General features: G+C 36.7%; 1 protein-coding gene across 6 annotated transcripts in view; it reads right to left on the minus strand.

The window, feature by feature from the left end:
• Window positions 1-21,677, minus strand: part of slc8a4b (solute carrier family 8 member 4b) — a 100,738-nt gene that overhangs the window by 2,243 nt on the left and 76,818 nt on the right. For 5 of the 6 annotated variants that reach the window (XM_051648605.1, XM_051648613.1, XM_051648630.1 and 2 more), the window contains exons 5-8: window positions 12,644-12,750; window positions 11,055-11,179; window positions 9,051-9,150; window positions 7,098-7,370 (exon numbers count right to left, since the gene is read on the minus strand). In XM_051648605.1, coding sequence (XP_051504565.1) covers window positions 7,098-7,370; window positions 9,051-9,150; window positions 11,055-11,179; window positions 12,644-12,750 — 605 coding nt within the window. The remainder of the gene's footprint in view (window positions 1-7,097; window positions 7,371-9,050; window positions 9,151-11,054; window positions 11,180-12,643; window positions 12,751-21,677) is intronic. The other variant, XR_007892411.1, reaches the window with a different exon arrangement.

Consider the following 21,677-nt stretch of genomic DNA (forward strand, 5'->3'; position numbering starts at 1 on the left):
ACATGTATAAATATTAAAACACTGATTCTAATAGTGGTGCTTGCTAAGTTATGTCATTAGTCTTTGTTTAAACCACTAAGTATAACACTTCAGCTCGTAACTGGTCCAGCACAATATGTTCTATAGACATAATTGATGGCTGTGTATAATTGTGGGCTTGTTGATGAAGGCCAGAGTTAAAAAAAAATGATCTCAGTGATTTTGACTGTAGCATGATTGTTGGTGCCAGATGGGCTGGTTTGAGTATTTCTGTAACTGCTGATCTCCTGCAATTTTCACGCACAACGGTCTCTAGAGTTTACTCAGAATGGTGCCAAAAAAACAAAACAAAAACAAAAAACAACCAGTGAGCAGCAGTTCTGAGGACGGAACTGTCTTGTTGATGAGAGAGGTCAACGGAGAATGGCTACGATAACTCAGATAACCACTCTGTACAATTGTAATGAGCAGAATAGCATATTAGAATGCACAACATGTCGAACCTTGAGATGGATGGGCTACAACAGTAGAAGACCACATCGGGCACTTTATTAGGACCATAATGTTCCTAATAAAGTGTTAAGTGAGTGTATTTTGCAAATCTATTTTTTCAAATCTATTGTTTTATAATATATAATTGATGACTATGTCAATAATTTTATATTGTATTGTTTTTTTACTCTGTGTCCTAACGCGTTTGATGCATACGCACTATGACTGCTCTGTCATACTCTTTTAGTATAATCAACGGCAAGTGCATGTGCTGACGATGCGCACAGATAAGGACTGTTCGTGCATCGAGAAAATCTGGGCCACGTGTGGACTGTGCTAATGACGAAATTTGCGTCACGCATACTGTGTGCAGAACAATCAGCAACGCAGACAACCAAAGTATACTCAGGCCTTTAGCAATATTGCTGGGGACTAACTTATAGGGACAGTTCACCCAAAAATGAGAATTCTCTCATTATTTACTCACCCTCATGTCATCCAAAATGTGATGTTCTTCTTTTTTTTTTTTTTCAGCAGAACACAAACGAAGATTTTTAGAAAAATATTTCAGCTCTGTAGGTCCTCACAATGGAAGTGAATGGGTACCAAAATTGTGAAGGTCCAAAAATCACATAAAAGCAGCAGAAAAGTAATCCATACAACTCCAGTGGTTAAATCCATGTCTTCAGAAGCAATATGATAAGTGTGGGTGAGAAACAGATCAGTATTTAAGTCTTTTTGACGATCCATACCCACTTTCACTTTCACATTCTTCTTCTTTTGTTTTTGGCAATTCACATTCTTTGTGCATATCACCACCTACTAGGCAGGGAGGAGAATTTATAGTTAAAAAATATTATATTTTTTATCTGTTTCTCACCCACACCTATCATATCACTTCTGAAGATATGGATTTAACCACTGGAGTCTTATGGACTACTTTAATGCTGCCTTTATGTGCTTTTTGGAGCTTAAACATTTTGGTACCCATTCACTTGCATTGTGAGGACCTACAGAGCTAAAATATTCTTCTAAAAATCTTCATTTGTGTTCAGCAGAATAAAAAGAAGTCATATACATCTGGGATGTCATGAGGGTGAGTACATGATGAGAGAATTTTCATTTTTGGGTGAACTATTTCTTTAACTACATTTGTTAGTAGCGTGACAGTAGCTCTGCTATTTTCGCAGTGGAGTTGCTCTTCCAGTAATGAGTATCATTTCCCAAAGAGTAGCAGTATAACATCAACAAACATTACATTTGTCATACTGTATTGCGAATGCAGCAATGAAGCTAAGCGAGTAATCAAACAAGCTCACCTGAACCGTCTTCTCTTCCGTGTATGTAGTGCTGGGAAATCCAAATCATTGAAGTGAAAAGGATCTATTTCACAGTTCACATAAACAATTCACCAATTCATTTGAGCCCCTGCACAACCATAAAGGGACTTTTCCAGAAGTCAGTCTTCTTTTTTGAAGCAAAATAATTAGTTAATTAACTGCTGTTGTTTATCATTATATTTTGTCTTGGTTATATAAAATATGGTGTACTCTTGTTTTATTAGTTTATATTAAAAATAAATGTATGTTCATTTTAATATTGTCACCCTGGTTTAATGTCACCTATAGTATATGATCTAATAATCTATTAAAGAACTTCTGATTGCAAAATTAAATAATCAGATTTGATTAAACATGATATTGTTACATATATAAATATATTTTCTTCTTTTAATAGCTTCAATGTAGTTAGCTAAATTTTTTTGTGGTAGCTAACTACTTTTTTTAAAGAGTACACTTCAGTGACCACCAGAGGTGGGTAGTAACGCGGTACATTTACTCCGTTACATTTACTTGAGTAACTTTTTGGAAAAAAAAATTACTTTTAGAGTAGGTTTAAAAGTGGGTACTTTTTAATCTCACTCAACTAAATTTCTAATGGAAAACATTTTTACTTTTACTTCGAGCAGCATTCCATTCGTTACATTACTGGGTTTAATTTTAATTAATGTGTAATTTATTGAGAGATTATTGAATGGGCCTTTTACCACAGCGTAAATTCACATAGCTGTGTGCGCTGTGACAGACTGTCACTCAAGCCGAGTCCATCACTGCTGCAGCAGCAATCTCTTCAAAGTTAAACACTTTCTTCACTCTACACAGTGAAAAAAGAATAGTTTTGTCAAAAGCAAATATTTCAAGATTAAAATTGCAGTTCCAACTAAGGCAGCATGCTGAGGTAAGTTGTGGCTCTAATGCTAACGTGGGCTTTTTTGTGTCCTGGTTATGGTCCTTTTCAGGGTGATTCTGTAAATATGGGCTCTTATGACATCAGTTTTTAAGTGTACATTTCTAAATATGCAGCAATATATCAGTGCGTTTTGTCCCACATCCCTCATGTCATAAGCAGTATTTAAGCATTTACCCCACACCCTCGCGGGTGTACTGGAATCTATTGCAGCTACTTCGGGCGGATTAACTGTATAAATCCACGTTAAGTGTAAATGCCTTTTGCTCTGCCGAACGTGTAATTGACAACTGGCGTGCAATCAAACAGCATTTCTGCGCGTGGTGCCCTACGCAGGCTGCTTACTCTGCATTTAGGAAGTGGCGATACCGTGTACAGAACTAATGATCTAAATTGTTTCGACACTGAAACCTGTAACTACACTGAACTAACAACTAAAAGCTATGAAATAGTGAAAGTAGGCATTAAGAAAGCATGATCGTGCTTTGGTTTATTTTTCAGCATCATATATAATGCCCCTGTGGGACATGTTCACGTTTTCACCATAATAATTACTAGAAATATTTCCAAACCTCTCTTCTTACTGACAAATTCATCCAGATCTGATAAGAACCCTTAAAAGAATAGTTCACCCAAAAATGAAAATTCTCTCATCATTTACTAACCCTCATGCCAGATGTGTATGACTTTCTTTCATCTGCTGAAAACAAAGGTCCATACAATGCAAGTGAATGGGTGCCAACATTTTAAATAAAAATAAAAAAATCATATAAATCAGCATAAAAGTAATCCATAAGACTCCAGTGGTTAAATCAATATCTTCAGAAGTGATGTGATAGATGTGGATGAGAAACAGATCACTTTCACATTCTTCTTCTTGTTTTTTGGTGATTCACATTCTTCTCGCCCCCTGCTGGGCAGGGAGAAGAACTTCTAGCAAAAAATTAATTAAATATTGATCTGTTTCTCACCCACACCTATCATATCACTTCTGAAGATATAGATTTAACTACTGGAGTCTTATGGTTTACTTTTATGGTGCCTGCATTTGCTTTTTGGAGCATCAAAATTTTGGTCACCATTCACTTGCATTGTACTGACCTACAGAGCTGAAATACTCTTCTAAAAATCTTAATTTGTGTTCTGCAGAAGAAAGGAAGTCATACACATCTGGGATGGCATGAGAGTGAGTAAATGATGAGAGAATTTTCATTTTTGGGTGAACTATCCCTTTAAAGTGATAGCTCAGCCATAATTTAATATTCCATCATCATTTCCCAACCCTCATGTTGTTCCAAACCCGTGTGACCCTTTGTATTCTGTGCAACACAAAAGATGTTAGACAGAATGTTAGGGACTGACAGTCTGGGTCACCATTCACTTTCAATATATATATATATATATATGTAGGGCTTTACTGGTTGTTTAGATCAGTGTTACTATCAGAAATAATTAATAATTATTTCTGTAGTTATTAATTAATATTTAAATTAATCAATTGAATCTAACTCATTAAAACCTCATATGGGACTCCAGTAAATGTAGTGTGCAAAGTTTAGGAGCAAGTTTGATTATTAGCAATAATTAATAATTATCAAAGATAATTATTAATTATTAAAATCAATACAACATTGATTAGAATCAATGTTAGCTTTTTTTTAATCCTTTAAATCAACAGTTATCAAAGATAATCGTTAATTGTTAACATCGATGAAACATTAATTAAAATTAATACTATCTTATTGATCATTCAAATTCAATCATCAAAGATAATTATCAATTATCAAAAATCAATAGAATATTAATAAGGATTAGCATTGACGGGGCACCACCCTGAAATCAGGGACTAATAACCAGATAGTATAACAGTCTCAATATTAGATTGTTTTCTTAGGAAAATCGGCATCCGAAGAATATCGATTTTCAGGAAAAAAAACAATGAATGAAGGTTTGAATCCGAGCACTGACATCCCGTCTGCACTACACAGGTGTATGCAAAACAAACACACTTCTCTTTGTAATATAAACAAAAATTTATTTATGCAGTAATATCAATTAATAATTAATACAATGCAGTCAATAAATTTCTGACTTACAACTACAAACTAAACAGTGATATGATTAGATATGGAAATAAAAATAATTCTATAACACATAGGTGTGTGTGTGTGTGACAGTGTGTGTGTAAGGAGGGACGCGCACAAAATAGCGGACGTGACTCTCGTGGAGAGTATGTCACGCGAGACTTCCGGCCAGGGAATATGACCGTGAATGGGGGCGGAGATGGCGTCTACCAGTTACCGCGTATATCCGCTTGTACGATAGCTTAGGGACAAAGCTGGGCTTTAGCATTTAAGTTATCTACCAGCCAAAATGTGTGCCAGAATGTTTGTGAGGGGTCGCGTGCCTGCGTGTGTGTGTGTGTGGTTAGTACGAGAGAGAGAGAAGTGACAGCCCTAAAGCTGATTTCGCGATCGTGGGAGAGAAAGCAGCTGTTTAGTTCATCGCTCAGAGACGCGGTGGACGGCTCGTAAACAGTCCTGCGTACTTTGAATATTTAGTGGATGAACTCCTGTTGCTGTCTCACCCGCGATGGTGAAATTTCACAACAATCCATATTGGTTGGACCACAATACAGCAAAACAAATTCGTGATAATTAATACCCTGAGTTTTAATAATGAGCGGACATGGTGGTCCGTAAACTGTACAAGCAAAAACCTTGAAACACAAGAATAACACACTATAATATTCTATCTCTGCCCAGACGTAACCTCTTACTTGAATCGCATGAGGACACAGGTAGAATGTGTTTTCCTCCGTCCTTTAACTTTGACCTGGTTCCTTGAGGCTCGGGTGATGACGGGAGGCCGTTTCCTCACTCTGTCGGCGGGCGGTACGGCTGTTGATTCTCGGCGGGCTGGCGGAGAACTCAGAAATGTCGACTTGATTGAAGATGGAAGAGAAATCTTTAATCTCTTCACTTCTGTAGGCAAACGGATGAAGATGCGAATTGCTTGGCGGTCTCCTTCGGATCCGTTAGAGTGTTCGGTTGAACACAGAGTAATCTCAACTTGTCCAGCGAGATGGAGATTGTATGGCTACAGTTTCAAGTCGGACATTACTTCCTTGTGCCACGAGGTTGCACCTGAGAGCAGCAAAAAGCTACGTCTATATTCGGTGAACAAAGTCGCTGGAAGTAACTCACGAAACATTTCAGAGGTATTTCAACTCCTGATGTCATGTCTGAGGGACGTTCTGTTGTATGCTTCATCCAATAGGAGTTGAGAGTTCGATCCTTTAGTGAGCAAGGCTTCATGGATTTGTAGTCTGTTTTGGACTCCCTTTGTTTGATTTTGGTGCGATTTTTATCAGTAAGATTTACGACTTAGAAGGTGGGGGCTTGAGTTATGTTTTTACGACTGCGTTAGGCCTGCCTTTGTCTTCTATCTGAATACATGAGGCCCAACACACACACATATATATATATATATATATATATATATATATATATATATATATATATATATATATATATATATATATATATATAAACACATTCACTGAAAGTAAATGGTGACCAAGACTAACAATAAATATCCTTATTGTGTTGCATGGAAGAAAGAAAGTCATATGGGTTTGGAACAACATAATGGTGAATGCTGACAGAATTTCCATTAATAATAATAATAATAATTCTGCAATACATGTTAAATGTGTATTATGTAATGGAATATAGGGGAGTAAATGTCCATTATGTCATTTGTGAAAGTAAAAAGTTACTCACTACTTGAGTACTCTTTTAATTGGATACTTTCTTACTCTTACTCAAGTAATTATTTATGTTAGCACTTTTACTTCTTGAGTAATATATTATTTTTAAAGTAATTGTACTTTTACTTGAGTACAGTTTTTGGCTACTCTGCCCACCTCTGGTGACCACATACCAACTCCCTGTCAATAACACACAACACCCTTGCAGTGTGAAGGTGATTTCTGGCAAAGACAAGCACCACACATATTCTTCAGAAAATGGAAAATTCTTTAATTTAGTTTTATTAAACTTTAATTTAATATTTCATAAATTCATTTAATTCCTGAATTGATTAATTCAGTCTAAACTTTCTTATTGTTTATTTATAGGTTTTCTAATGCCTTTAAGGACAGGACAAGAATGACAGGAAACTGGTAGGGAGGGAGAGGGGGAGTGGGATCGGGACATGATACAGGCCTGACCTGAACTCGTGTCTCCGTGAGCCAACAGCATGTCATGAGCTTGTGTGCTACCCACAATGCCAGAGATCTGACCCAATGTCATTGAACTATCTGACATGTTGCAAGCAGTTGCATTTTTCATTTGACATTTTTCTTTGACACTGACCTGGTATCGAAGTCCCCAAGGCAACAAACACCACAGCAGTGACTGAATCCTTCAGGCCAATAGTGCACCCAAAGTGACAAGCAAGATCGCCTGTGACCGCCGTCAACACACCAATCAGACAGATAGACACAATGAAGCAGGCCCATCCATTCCAATACTCTGTGGGTGGGACGAATGCAAAGAGAACCTTCCAGAAGACTGTGAGGAAGTGCATGATGTAATCAAAGCAGGATGGAAGACGCTCTTCGCCACTCTCCTCCTCATCATCATCACCTGAGAGGTCAAAGCAAGAAGAAGATTAGACATGATTTATAGACTGACTTTTGCATTTACATTTATGCTTTTGGCAGATGTTTTTATCCAAAGCGACTTGAGTGCATTCAATGTATACTGTACATTTGATCAGTTTGTGTGTTCCCTGGGAACCGAACCCATGATCTTGGTGTTGCTAGTGCCATGCTCTACCACCAAATAAACATGGCACAACAAATGGTACAGATTGCACGTTGTAGAAATTGATAGATTATTTAATCAAAAACCTATTTTGGCAGAAGTTCAAAAGCCATTAATGCATATCTGAGACAGAGCACACAGATTCATTAAAGAACGCTCCAGTCAGGTTCTGGAAATAAAAATCTCATTCATTTTTTCGCTAGAAAAATAGATTTTCAACTATAACAAATATGACGATATTTGCTTCTGCAGTGCCATTTCAAATTTATTTTAAAACAGTGACGCTAAGTAGCTGATTTCTGGTAAAGAACTACACTACCCATAATCCTGAAGATAGCGGCAGCCAATCAGAAAAGTTGCTGTTACAATGGAAATGGAGCCAAGAGCACTCAGCAGTGATCGCCCACTTCCATGAAGCATTGCGAATCATGTAATTGAGTCGCTCTCACTACACTCCCAAACTACTTAAATATTTGTATATACACTTACTGAGGACTTTATTAGAAACACCTGTACAGCTACTTATTAATACGATTATCTTATAATCAGGAGCTTCAGTTAATGTTCACATCAACCATCAGACTGGGGAAAAAATTTTATCTCAGTGATTTTGACTGTAGCATGATTGTTGGTGCCAGATGGGCTGGTTTGAGTATTTCTGTAACTGCTGATCTCCTGCAATTTTCACGCACAACAGTCTCTAGAGTTTACTCAGAATGGTGCCAAACACACACACACACACACACACACACACACACACACACACACACAAACATACAGTGAGCAGCATTTCTGAGGACGGAAATGTCTTGTTGATGAGAGAGGTCAACGGAGAATGGCTACAATAACTCAGATAACCACTCTGTACAATTGTAATGAGCAGAATAGCATATTAGAATGCACAACATGTCGAACCTTGAGATGGATGGGCTACAATAGTAGAAGACCACGTCAGGCACTTTATTAGGACCATAATGTTCCTAATAAAGTGCTAAGTGAGTATATTCTGCAAATCTTTTTTTTCAAATTTATTGTTTTATAATATATAATTGATGACTATGTCAATAATTTCATATTGTATTGTTTTTTACTCTGTGTCCTAATGCTCTTTATTCATAAAACAGTAGGTAAGAAATACCTGAAGGACCTAATATTTCTGGCGAGATTCTGAAGTGTGCACTGGACACTGTACTATCCCATAATGCCACGGGAGCTGAGGAGACGACACATTCAAGACACTGGATTAACCGCGAGTCGGGAGAACGTTTTTCTTGTGCTTAAATGGTGCTTGTTTAACGTAAATTATTTTCGAGGTTGATGTTATTACAACACACTTTATGTTTGGGTCAAGTGACAATGCCTACTATCCCGAATGAAGTATGGAGAAAATGAACGAGAAAAATGCTTCCGGAACCAAAGCCAATGCAGTCACTATTGTGCTCTATAATGGATATCATAAAGAATAGGGTGTAAAATATGAACAAATAGGAAGTAGCATACCTGCACTCACAGTCACAGCACTAACAAACTGCTCTCTCCAGCTACTGCTGCCCACTACCAGAGCCAGGTTAGTCTTCTTAATGAGCTTATCCACTGTACTCTACACACATAGACACACACAACATCACACATGACAAAGTTTTGTTATTCTAATGCATAAGATCCATTATAATCAATGTTATTATTTGTATGAACCTATTATGTCTTTAAGAAACAACGTACAAGAGACTGAGCTACATTCCCAATATAGTCATGCTAAAGGGTGTTATTAGGCACAACGTGCTGCAAAGTGATATACATCACTCATAGCTGTCACTATACTGTGTATTTTAGCATTGTATTGACTAATCAGCATCCAGGACCGGAACTAAGGATATAACGGTTTCACAATACACCTCTTAGTTAGGTTTTAAAGCGATTGTTCACCCAAAAATGAAAATTCTCTCATAATTTCCTCATAAATAATCACTTTCATGCCATTCCAGATGTGTATGACTTTCTTTCATATGCAGAACACAAGCAAAGAGTTTTAGAAGAATATCTCAGCTCTGTAGGTCCTTTCAATGCAAGTGAATGGTGACCAGACCTTTGAAGCTCCAAAAATCAATGGCAGCATAAAGGTAATCCATACGACTCCACTGGTTCTGAAGTGATTAAATCAATTTGGGTGAGAAACAGTTTAAAATTTCCACCTTTTTTACTTTGAAAGTGAAAGCAGATATTTATAGTAAAAAAGGACTTAAATATTGATCTGTTTTTCACCCACACCTATCAAATCACTTCTGAAGACATAGATTAAACACCTGGAGTCATATTGATTACTTTTATGCTGCCTTAATGTGATTTTTGGAGCTTCAAAGGTCTGGTCACCAATCACTTGAATTATATGGACGTACAGAGCTGAAATATGCTTCTAAAAATCTTTGTTTGTGTTCAGCAGAATAAAGAAAGTCACAGACATCTGGGATGGCATGAGGGTGAGTAATTGATGAGAGAACTTTCCTTTTTTGGGTGAACTATCCCTTTAAGTGCAGCGCAACAGTGGTCCTACAATGTGTACTACTACTACAGATATGTTTTATTTGTAAAGTTCTAAATAAGGTTTACAAATTGCATTAGGCATACAGTAAATTGACATTGATACTGTAGCAGAAAATAGACAGTACTGGAGAAAACAATAAATAAACTGCAAAATAATAATCACTAATGTTTCAGTAGGTATTGTTTAGAATCAAACTAAATTACATAAGCAACCAGTTATTGAATCAAATGCAGATCTGAACTGAAGTGTTTCTTTTTTTTTTTCCTGCTAAATTCAATTTCATAATAATTCAAAAATGATGTCTAACAATATGACATACAATGAAATTGCAGTAGGGAACATGTCTTTTTTTATTGTTAATTTAGCTGTCAACTAGCTATCGCCTCATAGCAAGAAGTTCCCCAGTTTGAATCCCATCTCAACCAGGGCCTTTCTGTGTGGAATTTGCATGTTCTCTTCATGTTTGCGTGGGTTTCCTCCAGGTGCTCCAGTTTCCCCCCACAGTCCCAGGGTTAAGTGAATTGGAAATTCTAAATTGCCCATAGGTGAAAGTGTTTATGTCTGTTGCCTGGTGATGGACTGGCAACCAGTCCAGGGTGTTTCCCTGCCTTTGGCCCAAGACAGCTGGGATAGGCTCCAGCACTACCCCCAAACCCTACATATTTACATTTATGCATTAGGCACTAGTGTTCCCTGGGAATCAAACCCATGATCTTGCCATTGCTAGCACCATGCTCTACAAGTTGAGCTACAGGAACACATAGAACAAGCAGCTTCAGAAGATGGATGGATGGATGGATATATGGACCTTAAGAATGCACCTTAATACCATGATACTGTAATATTGTGGTATTTTTTGTGACGGTTATCATACCATGAAAAAAAAAACATACAGTTAAACCCCAACAACTGGTAATATTCATTTTATTAAGCTACATTGAAAACTAAGGTTTATGTTTTACCTTAAACTCATAGGACTCTTCAATCATCACCTCCAGCCTGGTATGTTCTCCCAGACTGGGACATCCCATCTTAGCCACTTCTTCCTCTTCAGCCCCAACCTCAGCTCTGTTCTCATTAGAATCTCCTACAGTACACAAACATACAGACAAACAGTAAGAGAGAAAAATAGATTATTCAAAACATATTCCTAAATTTGCTAAAGAGTAACAAACAATGACTGATGACTGCAAATTAAATTGCTTGATGAAGAGATATGCTTTCTCTCAACTTCTAAAAAACTGATAAGCAGGAAATTCCATAAATCTTATGAATGTCATTGTGCTAATAGTCCATGCATGTAAGGCTGCATAAATAATGTTGGGACTAATGATAGCGTCCAGTTATTTTCTAAGGTAACATACCTCTGCAGGTATTAGTGGCTAATTATTTACTGTAAGATTTTTAGAAGAATATTTCAGCTCTGTAGGTCCATACAATGCAAGTGAATGGTGACCAAAACTTTGAAGTTCCAAAAAGGCAGCATAAAAAGTAATCCAGTGGTTAAATCCATGTCTTCAGAAATGACATGATATGTGTTGATGAGAAGCAGATCAATATTTAAGTCCTTTTTTACTATAGATTATCATCCCTGCCCAGTAGGTGGAGATATGCACAAAGAATGTGAATTGACAAAAACAAAAGAAGAAGAATGTGAAAGTGAAAGTAAAAGTGGAGATTTATAGTTTAAAAAGGACTTAAATATTTATCTGTTTCTCACCCACACCTATCATATCACTTCTGAAGACATGGATTTAACAAGTGAGGTCTTGTGGATTACTTTTATGCTGCTTTTATGTGCTTTTTTGGTCCTTCAAAGTTCTGGCCACCATTCACTTACATTGAATGGACCAACAGAGCTGAGATATTCTTCTAAAAACCTTTGTTTGTGTTCAGCAGAGGAAAGTAAACCATACACATCTGGGATAGCATGAGGGTGAGTAAATGATGAGAGAATTTTCATTTTTGGGTGAACTATCCCTTTTAAGATTAATTTGACCACTTTAGTGATTTTTTGGCTTATAGACAAAAGGACTTAATCATTTTGCATTTTTGCTGACTTTGAACCTTTAATTTGAATTGCAATAAGGGATAAGCAGAAGATATTTTTGTATTTTTTGAGAATTATGGCTCCTTTGAATTGACTATTTTTTATAGTCACACAGTGAAAATATTAGGCATTGAATTTATGGAGCTATTTCATACATTTTGAAATTCAATTTTTGTTAATATAAGTTTCATTTATAAATTGCATTTGCATTAATATATATTCTGACATTTGTTTTTATGAAGTTGATGGTAGTAAATACAATTGAAATGAAACATGATTGATTAAATGTAAGGATGCAATTTTGAGACTGTGTTTGGTTAAGGACATGGGCTTATTTAAACTGTTGATATTTTCAACTTTGTTAATAAATGTAAAATATATTCTAAGAAGCCCTGAGTTTACAATATATGCATCTGTTGAGGTTTTCATTAAGACAACGGCTTAATGTTTTCTCTTAGACATGGAAGAACAAACATGCACACACATATTTACACACTTTACCATGTTTCTGTCCGATCTCCAGTAACACTGGCTCTCCTAACTCAATGCTGAAGGTCTTATTCTTTTCATACTCTTCATCATCTATAATCTTCACCTCAATAGTCTTTCTGTAGGAAGAGAAGGATATAAACAGATTAAGTTTGATTAACAGAAAGAGAGTGGTGACGTACTTTATTTTCACTTATGATTTTGTTTTATTTGTGAGACCTTTTCAAACCTGTTATAATCCTGTTATACAAGCCATAATGACAGAGGGGAATTGTCATGTCACACACTTACATAAGTTCTGTTATAATTTCTCTAATACGTGTATTCACACAAGGCAACACTATGACTCTGAATGCCAAGAATTTCACTTTAATGTACCCATGTGAGTTCATCTGTAATTTACACCAGGATTTGCATAACCCTGACATAAACCACACACCCATAAAGCATCATCATTCTATGCATTATTAATGAAGTTTTCTAGTGCCATTGTAAATGCCTTTGAAGATGCAAACTACAAGTACAGGATAAATAATTGGTTCATAATATACAAAGTGAGAATAAGGCCCATAGAGATACATACAGCAGTGCCCTTCTCACGCAAGAACCTTGAACAATATTCTGAACTGCACAACAGCTAAAACAAGTGTGTTTTAACTGGTCAGCCAATATCCTGCACTGAAATCTATGCTATTCATCACTTACAAAAAGATACCAATGCTAATACCATGGTTGTTTTGGACATGGTTCCATGATAATACCATGTTTTTTGGACATGTACCATGGTAATTCCATGGTACTCTTTGAAGTAACTTGGACTACCATGCAAATACCACAGTATATGAATATGGTAATTATTTATCACCATTGTACTGTATATTCGACAGCATTTGTGGCATAATATTGATTACCACAAAAATAATTTTTGACTTGCCCCTCCTTTTCTTTAAAAAAAGCTCAAATCTGGGTAATAAGTAATAGCCAATTATAGGGTTATAGCCAATTTTACAACTTCATTGCCATGACAATGTAATGTCCACAAACCTTAAAACCCCAAAATGACTAAAAATGCTGATTTAAACAGCTTTACAGCTCAAATAATAAATTAGTTTTAACACAAGAAGTAATGTCAGAGCTTCTATAAAATTATAAGCTTCACATTTCTGTCTTTAAACCCTCCAAAAATTGGCTCCATTTACTTCCATTGTAAGTGCCTTACATTAACACAGACATTTAGCTTTTTTTTTAAAAGAAAAGGAGAGATGAATCTAAATCAACATTATGCCACAAAATCCGTTAATTGAGCTTAACTTGTATTGAATCTGGAATATTCCTTTAAGGGTCTGGGTGGCACTGGTTTGAAAATAGTGATAAGAAAAAAACTAAATAAAAAAATAAACTGCAATTTTGTTGAACAGAAAATACTCTATATGGCCAAAGGTTTGTGGGCACCCCCTTTCAATTATCATGTTTGGCTATTCCAATAATTCCAGTGAAGGTGAATCTAAGTGATACAGCATAAAGTGGCATTCTAAAGAATTGTTTGCTTCCAAATTTGTGGTAACAGTTTGAGGAGAGCCCTTTACTGTTCCAGCATGACAATGCCCCTGTGTACAAAGCGAAGTCCATAAAGAAATAATGTCTAGTGAGGAAGAACTTGGCTGGCCTGCACAAAGCCCAGACCTGAACCCCATTGAACACCTATGGGATGAATTGGATGCCAGCTGCGAGCCAGGATCCATCGCCCAACATCAGTGTCTGACCTCACTGTTGCTCTTGTGTCTGAATTGAAGCAAATCCATGCAACTATATTCCAACAACAAGTGGAAAGATTTTCCAGAACATTGGAAGATGTTACAGAAAGCAGTAAATAGTGGGATTAATCCATATGGTTTTGAAATTAAATGTACAGCATGCACATATAAATGTTGGTGTTCAGGTGTCCACAAACTTTTGGCCATATAGTTTAATCACAGCACTAATTGCATTAACTTCATGCGACCCCGCATCTGCATGCGTGGATATTGTATTTTGGCTTCGCTACACGCAACTCATAATTTAAATTATTTTAAACCGACTGAATACTGTTCACAACACTCTCATTAAAGGGTCAAACTTCTGGTGCACCGAATCACGTGACACAACAACATGACGTCAGTTTCCATCAAGCGCTTCTACGGGCGCAGAGCCAACAGAAGTGCCTCTGGTATGAAACCGCTTTAAGTTTTTTCATTGAAACTTGTTTGGGTCTCTAGTTTCATTTGATATGCCGCTCTAAAAAGTTCATACATTTTTCTTGTGTCAGTGCACTGATAAACATGATATCCACATGCGTGGATTTTGGGACAATATTCCCTCAAAAGTTGAAAAAACATGTTAGTTATTTTGAATAACTTTCAACATTAACACATTTGTGGGTCATTTCGCTTCATATTATGTTAATATTCATTAATATGTAAATGCTTCATGCTGCAACCCCACCCAATGTTCAAGCCAAATCTACGCCCTTGTGTGGACATACATTTTTAGGAAAACTATTTGCTTTAGAATTGTTTTTTTTTGTTTTTGTTTTTTTGCTTGTTTATTCGGTGCTACTGGTTACAAATCAAAAAGGGAAATGTGAAATGCACAAAGCAGTCAAACTCGGGACTCAGGAGGTTAAATATCAACATGATCGGGTTCACACAAGTAAACGGTTCCGCTATGCACCGGATCCAGTTGGCCACATAAATAATAGGCTACACACTGCGGAGTTCAGGTTTGTTAGAACAGTACAACAGTTTTGTTACATTTTTGACTAAATTTTTTGTAATAACAACATTAATAATAGTAGTTGGATTATGGTGGTGTATTTATTTGTGAAACAGTTACCTGGCTGACAATACATAAAAGTACATCTGCAGCCCTACACTTATGCTTTGTAAAATGTCTCATAAAGAAAAGGGCTACACTTAAATACATTTTGCAATTTGCAACAAAGTCCACTCCTTGTATATATATACAAGACAGAGACAGCCACATCTATGGCAAGTGATTCAGGAATTGTGGGGTGAAATGTCACCTGAGTATCTGGACAAATTGACAGCTAGAATGCCAAGGATCTGCAAAGCTGTCACTGCTGCACGTGGAGGATTTTTTGAAGTAGTTTAAGAAAATGTCAAATTGCAATAGTAATTTTTCACGTTATTAATGTCCTGACTATACATTGTGATCAGCTGAATGCCACTTTCCATAAGAGCAAATCTGTACATTATTCCAAACTTTTGGTCATCAGTGTATATATGATATTTCACCCCACACTTCCTGTAGCACTTGCCATAGATGTGGCTGTCTTGTCGGGCACTTCTCACGCACCTTACAGTCTAGCTGATCCCACAAAAGCTCAATGGGGTTAAGATCCATAACACTCTTTTCCAATTATCTGTTGTCCAATGTCTGTGTTTCTTTGCCCAACCTTTTGTTTTTGTTTTTCTGTTTCAAAAGTGTATTTTTCTTTGCAATTCCTCCCATAAGACCTGCACCCCTGAGTCTTCTCTTTACTGTTGTACATATATCTGATGTTGAGCGGGTAGAATTCAATGAAACTGTCAGCTGAGGACATGTGAGGCGTCTATTTCTCAAACTAGAGACTCTGATGTAGTTATCCTCTTGTTTAGTTGTATGTCTTTGAAGACTTGAATAGCCTTCATTCCTCAAAACAATGATTGACTGACGAGTTTCTAGAGAAAGCGGTTTCTTTTTTTGCCATTTTTGACCTAATATCGACCTTAAGACATGCCAGTCTATTGCATACTGTGGCAACCCAAAAACAAACACAAAGACAATGTTAAGCTTCATTTAATAAGCCAAATAGCTTTCAACTGTGTTTGATATAATGGAAAGTGATTTTCTAGTACCAAATTAGCAATTTAGCATGATTACTCAAGGATAAGGTGTTGGAGTGATGGCTGCTGGAAATGGGGCCTGTCTAGATTTGATCAAAAATGACTTTTTTCAAATAGTGATGGTGCTGTTTTTTTACATCAGTAATGTCCTGACTATACTTTGTGATCAGTTGAATGCCACTTTGGTGAATTAAAGTACCAATTTCCTTCTGAAACAGCAAAATCTGTACATTATTCCAAACTTTTGGCCACCAGTGTATATGTATATATATCAAAGTACCATGGTATTACCACCTGATACCAGACAGTAGAATGTACAACCATAGTATTTCTGGAAAGGAATATCAAATTCAGAGTAAAGAGAAAGGAGAGAGTTGAGGAGCAATATTTTTATTTATGTATAATATTATCTATATTTTAAGAGTACTGACTTTTTGACTCTGTTGTCAGAGGTAGATATACAGACTAACAGTATATCTATGTGTATACTATGTACTGTATGTAAGGGACACACGTGTCACCCTCAGGAGAAGCCGACTATTATCATGCCTGTAATATCATGTTCCCAGCCACTGAATTCATTACAGAGAGAAATTCTTTCATTTTCGTTCAATTAAAACTGACAGGTACTTTAAATTAAAGCAGGCTTAATCAATAGCACTCAACTTCTTCTTTATTAAGAACAAAGCATGAGGGGGAAAGACAGACACAAAGTGAGCAAATACATTTTTTAAACCTGAAAAATTCTGTTGCCATTGAGATTTTCTGCTCTATAAAGAGACAAACGTATTCTGTGAACACGGTCTTCTGTGAGAACAATTAACCATTTGCAAGTTTAATACACACAGTAACACACACTGAACTCACTTAGAATAAAATGTTCTGAATCAAAAGCTCTAAAAATATCATAGTCTTATATCTTATCTTTAATCCTCCTCCATTCCAAATGAAGCAATTTCAGCACTTTTTTATAAGCTTCTCACTCCTCGTTTCTCTCTTTCCATTTACTCAACGTCAGCTTGTGCGATCAACCTTTACCTCAGATTGTTCATGAGCTGAGATCAAGTGTGCTGAAGAAATACAGTTCTGCTCTTCCTTTCACCTTTGCCTGCCCCTTTTGCTTTCAAACATCTGTTCTTCACTTAACTTTTGCCTTACCTCTCAACATCATTCTCTCTCCACATCTCTCATTCTGTCCTCCTACTAGTAAATTTCCCCATGCCTGCCATCCCATTTCCTCTCCGTTCCCCCTCCTTCACTTCACTGCGCTCTTATTCGATTTTTGGAGCTGAATCCAGGAGCTCAATTAAGATCTTGTCAGCTATGTGTTTTATTGCTTTTGCCTGCTGCCTTTCCCTCACATTCACATATCGTAAAATAGTAAAGGTAGAAGGCGGCTGAAGAGGAAAGAGTAAAAGTAAAGAAAATTTCATTAAGGTACTGTATGTGGAGTGTGTTCTTCACTTCAGCTCCATACTGAAGCATTAATGAGCCACCTTTCTTACGTGGAGGTCCAACAACATTTTAACTTCATCTCCTTGAGTGATTTCATTTCTAATGAAAGCTTCACTGAATGTTTAGACATTCTCTGTTTAATTTAAAGCTTCTATCAACAGATAGAGGCGATTCTTAATGAGTGGGACGTAATCACAGCCAGTTTGTTTCATAGTGCCAATATTGGCTTACTGAACTGTTGGCAATGTGTGCAAACTTTTCAGGAGAAGATGCGAAGACACCTGATCTTCTCCTATTCTCTCTCTCTCACACACACACACACACACACACACACACACACACACACACACATATATACACCAATCAGTGTCTAATCAAAATTCCACACTTAACTTCCTGTAGCTCTTGCTTATCATGATGATTAGTAGGTTGTGTATTGTGATAATTAATAGGAGACAAGAACCAGCATGCTCAGTATGTTAAACTGTGTACGTAGTTTAATTAATGCAACTCACACACGAATAGAGGCTGATTAATAAAGATAAATACTACACACCAACCTATAATTACAAGAGATAAGGATTGATGAATTTCATTATTATTTGCAATTCATTATTTAAGAACACATTTGGTAGTGCATTTCTCCTTGTACTTAACGAAATACTCCTTTCGTATAAGGAAAGATTTTCATAAAAAAGCACACGTTTACATTCATGCTGATGCATGTAGAATAATGGAATGGTAGTATGCTACTTAGTGCAAATGGGTACACCTTCAACTTTTACTTGAGCTTTGCCCTCTTTAGTACATGTTCCCAAAGATATTGGTTTGCTTTAACTTCAGGTAAACCAAAAGAAAAAGCATTGGTTGAGTCAGAAGTTGTAGAGAAGGCCGATCTAACAAACAGAAAAATATGCCACAGTATTTGCAGTCTTTGGGATATCAACCAAGAAATGGCTTATTTATAGTTACCTTAGCTGATTAAGCTGGAATATGAGAAAGTATTTTAATATCAAAAGAATTACACACTACATCTTAAAAATTGACAAAGCTGAGAGCAGATGTGATGATCTGAGTCCTGAGAATCTTTCACATAGAATACCTAGTCAGTGTAAAGCCTAAAATATAGACCTAATCAAAGCAGCGCCATCTTTGACGGGAATGACAACGAGGCTGTGAGGGATAGACTTTAGGCTTGTTCACACCAAATCCGTGACGATTTTGCGAGACGAACCTCTGACGGAAGGTCTATTCACACAGAGTCACAAATAGTTTTTCATTTAATGTTTTTACAGACTCTGTGTTGTACAGTAATCCAATGTTACCATACAAAAGCTTGTTTAGAACGAACATTCATACCGAAAAAACAGGTTTGGTGTGAAAAGGCCATTACCGTCTCTTCAATGGGTTGTACAGTGGTTGATTTAAAGTGTTTTTGGATCGTTCTGCTGATGAAACATTGGAAAAAAAATATTTCCAAGAAATTTCAGTTGACAAAACTCCAGACAGCATGAGTTGTGGAAAACAAGATGTGATCTAGGAGCTTTTTAATAGCTTTATACAGTGCATGTCATTGAAGAGATGGTAATTCTATCCCTCACAACCTTGTTTATATTCCCGTCCAAAATCAAAGATGCCGCTACTGTGAATAAGGTCTATACTTCAGCCAGACGTGAACACTAGGCGTCTGTGGACAGGAGGTGTGACGTAAATCTCGTCATCAGCAGAGTGCTCGAGCAGTGAACACGTGTGTTCCGATTTTTCTTACCGAGTGTACTCAGAGATCTTCTATATGAGATAACAACCTCTGTGTTTTTAACATTGGAGAGAGTGTAATGGTCAAATAGCGTGTTACGACATTAAGTCACCGTTTGCAGATACCATACAAGTGAATGGGGAGAGCTGTAAACTGATGCCTACCTATCGCAAAATCTTCCTTAGAAAACAGCAGTTTTATCGTAGGTAATTCCACACATAGTTCATTCCAAAAGGATTGTTATGGAAGTCTAAAACATGTTGAAGATTAGTGGACAGGCAGTCAATTCATTAAATGATGAGCTGTTTACTCACTAAGTTAGTTTATTCAGTGTAATAAAGCATCTCCTTCATAGACATACATAAAACTTGTCTCCTCGCCAGTGTATAGCCCATTGAATGTCTATGGGACCGCCGCATTATGCTATTTTTAAGGCCCTATGAAATCCGTTTTATTTTTATTACTACTACTATATTGAATATAAAATTTTTCTATACAGAAGTAACACATTTTTTCAATTTCACATAACTAGTTAAATGGAGCTTTTATTTTGCCATTTGGGCGGATGTTTTTGACGACTTCACTTCTCACCTCTGGGAAAGTTGTTCGCTGTATGGGCTAATGTGCTTATTAAACCAATTAAAAACTATGATTTAATTATATAAAAATATACTCTGCATGGGCTGCACTTCACAGTGAATAAAGTGCTCTGCTCCACAGTGAATAAAGTGCTCTGCTCTTTGTCATTAATACACACACGTCATTAGAGCACACGTGATGTTATTGATGCGGTTAGTGTGTAAGCAGTGGTTTCTCACATTCACTTACTGATGAAGCATGCAGCTCAGCGAGACCGTATGGGCTATTTGTTTAATTCTCAGCCTTTTGTAGTTTAATCATCACACTTCGCATCGCGGAAATCTTAGGGCCCTATATTTTAGGCTAAGTTTGTAGGCTTCCCAATGTAGAAGGGTTCTGGCGTACTCTAAAAGCGCAGTAGGCGCATGCGCCTGGATTTATTTGCACAAATTAGTGGCTCCACAAGGTGGCAACACTCACAGTTGAGCCGTTGCTGTCACAAATAAGTGCTAGAAGAAGGTGTAATTGCCACTAAACAACAGGAGACAATGTGAAGTTTGTGTTGAGCATCATTAAAAAGTGTACTTTTGAAAAACCTCTGAGAGATGGGGTTCAAAGTTATAAATTAGATAGTAACCTAGCTAGCAACAATCTCGCTGGCACGCCCAGTTGTAAACAAAGAATATTACGTCCAAACCACAACCACAATTACTCTGACCAGCCAAATTCTCCTAGGTCAAGAATTTTATGTGCTCGAACAGGAGAAATATCATCAAACAAACACCTTAGTATAAAAAAAAGTTGGTGCATTTCGTAATAATTTTTAAGCAAACTAAGAGAAGCCTGTTCGTTAAGTATAAAGATTCCTTAAGAAAGAAGTGGTGTCGCAAACAGCTTTTGTTTTGAACTGAAAAAAGCTGCTGGATGCTAACAACAATTGAGCTCTCATGTGCCCACCACTGCTGACCCACCAACAGAAGAGTATAACAGTAGAAATCTGAAGAAAGCTTATTTTCTAATCTCATGTTCACAGAAAAGTGTTACAGAAAAGTGTAAGAGGGTATACTATACCCTTTGATCTGCAGATCTCTCCTTAAGCCATATACACTCAAACATTAGTTAATGCAGAATCGCTTTAGATCAAAGTGATAAGTACACGTTAAAGTCCCCGCATACATAAGTCAGGCATATGTGGTGTCATTTGAAATCTCAGAATCTGAACTTTTCATAGAATACCATCAATTTTGTATTTATTTAGGGAAAATAACAAAACAAGGACTGAAAACATCTGCGTCGAAAAAAGGCGCCACCTAGAGGTACTGTGGTAGAAGCATTAATGTGAATATAAAAGTTTTTCACATGGCACTTAAAT

The sequence above is a fragment of the Myxocyprinus asiaticus genome, chromosome 2 (genome assembly GCF_019703515.2).
Source record: "Myxocyprinus asiaticus isolate MX2 ecotype Aquarium Trade chromosome 2, UBuf_Myxa_2, whole genome shotgun sequence".
Classification (NCBI taxonomy): Eukaryota; Metazoa; Chordata; class Actinopteri; order Cypriniformes; family Catostomidae; genus Myxocyprinus; species Myxocyprinus asiaticus.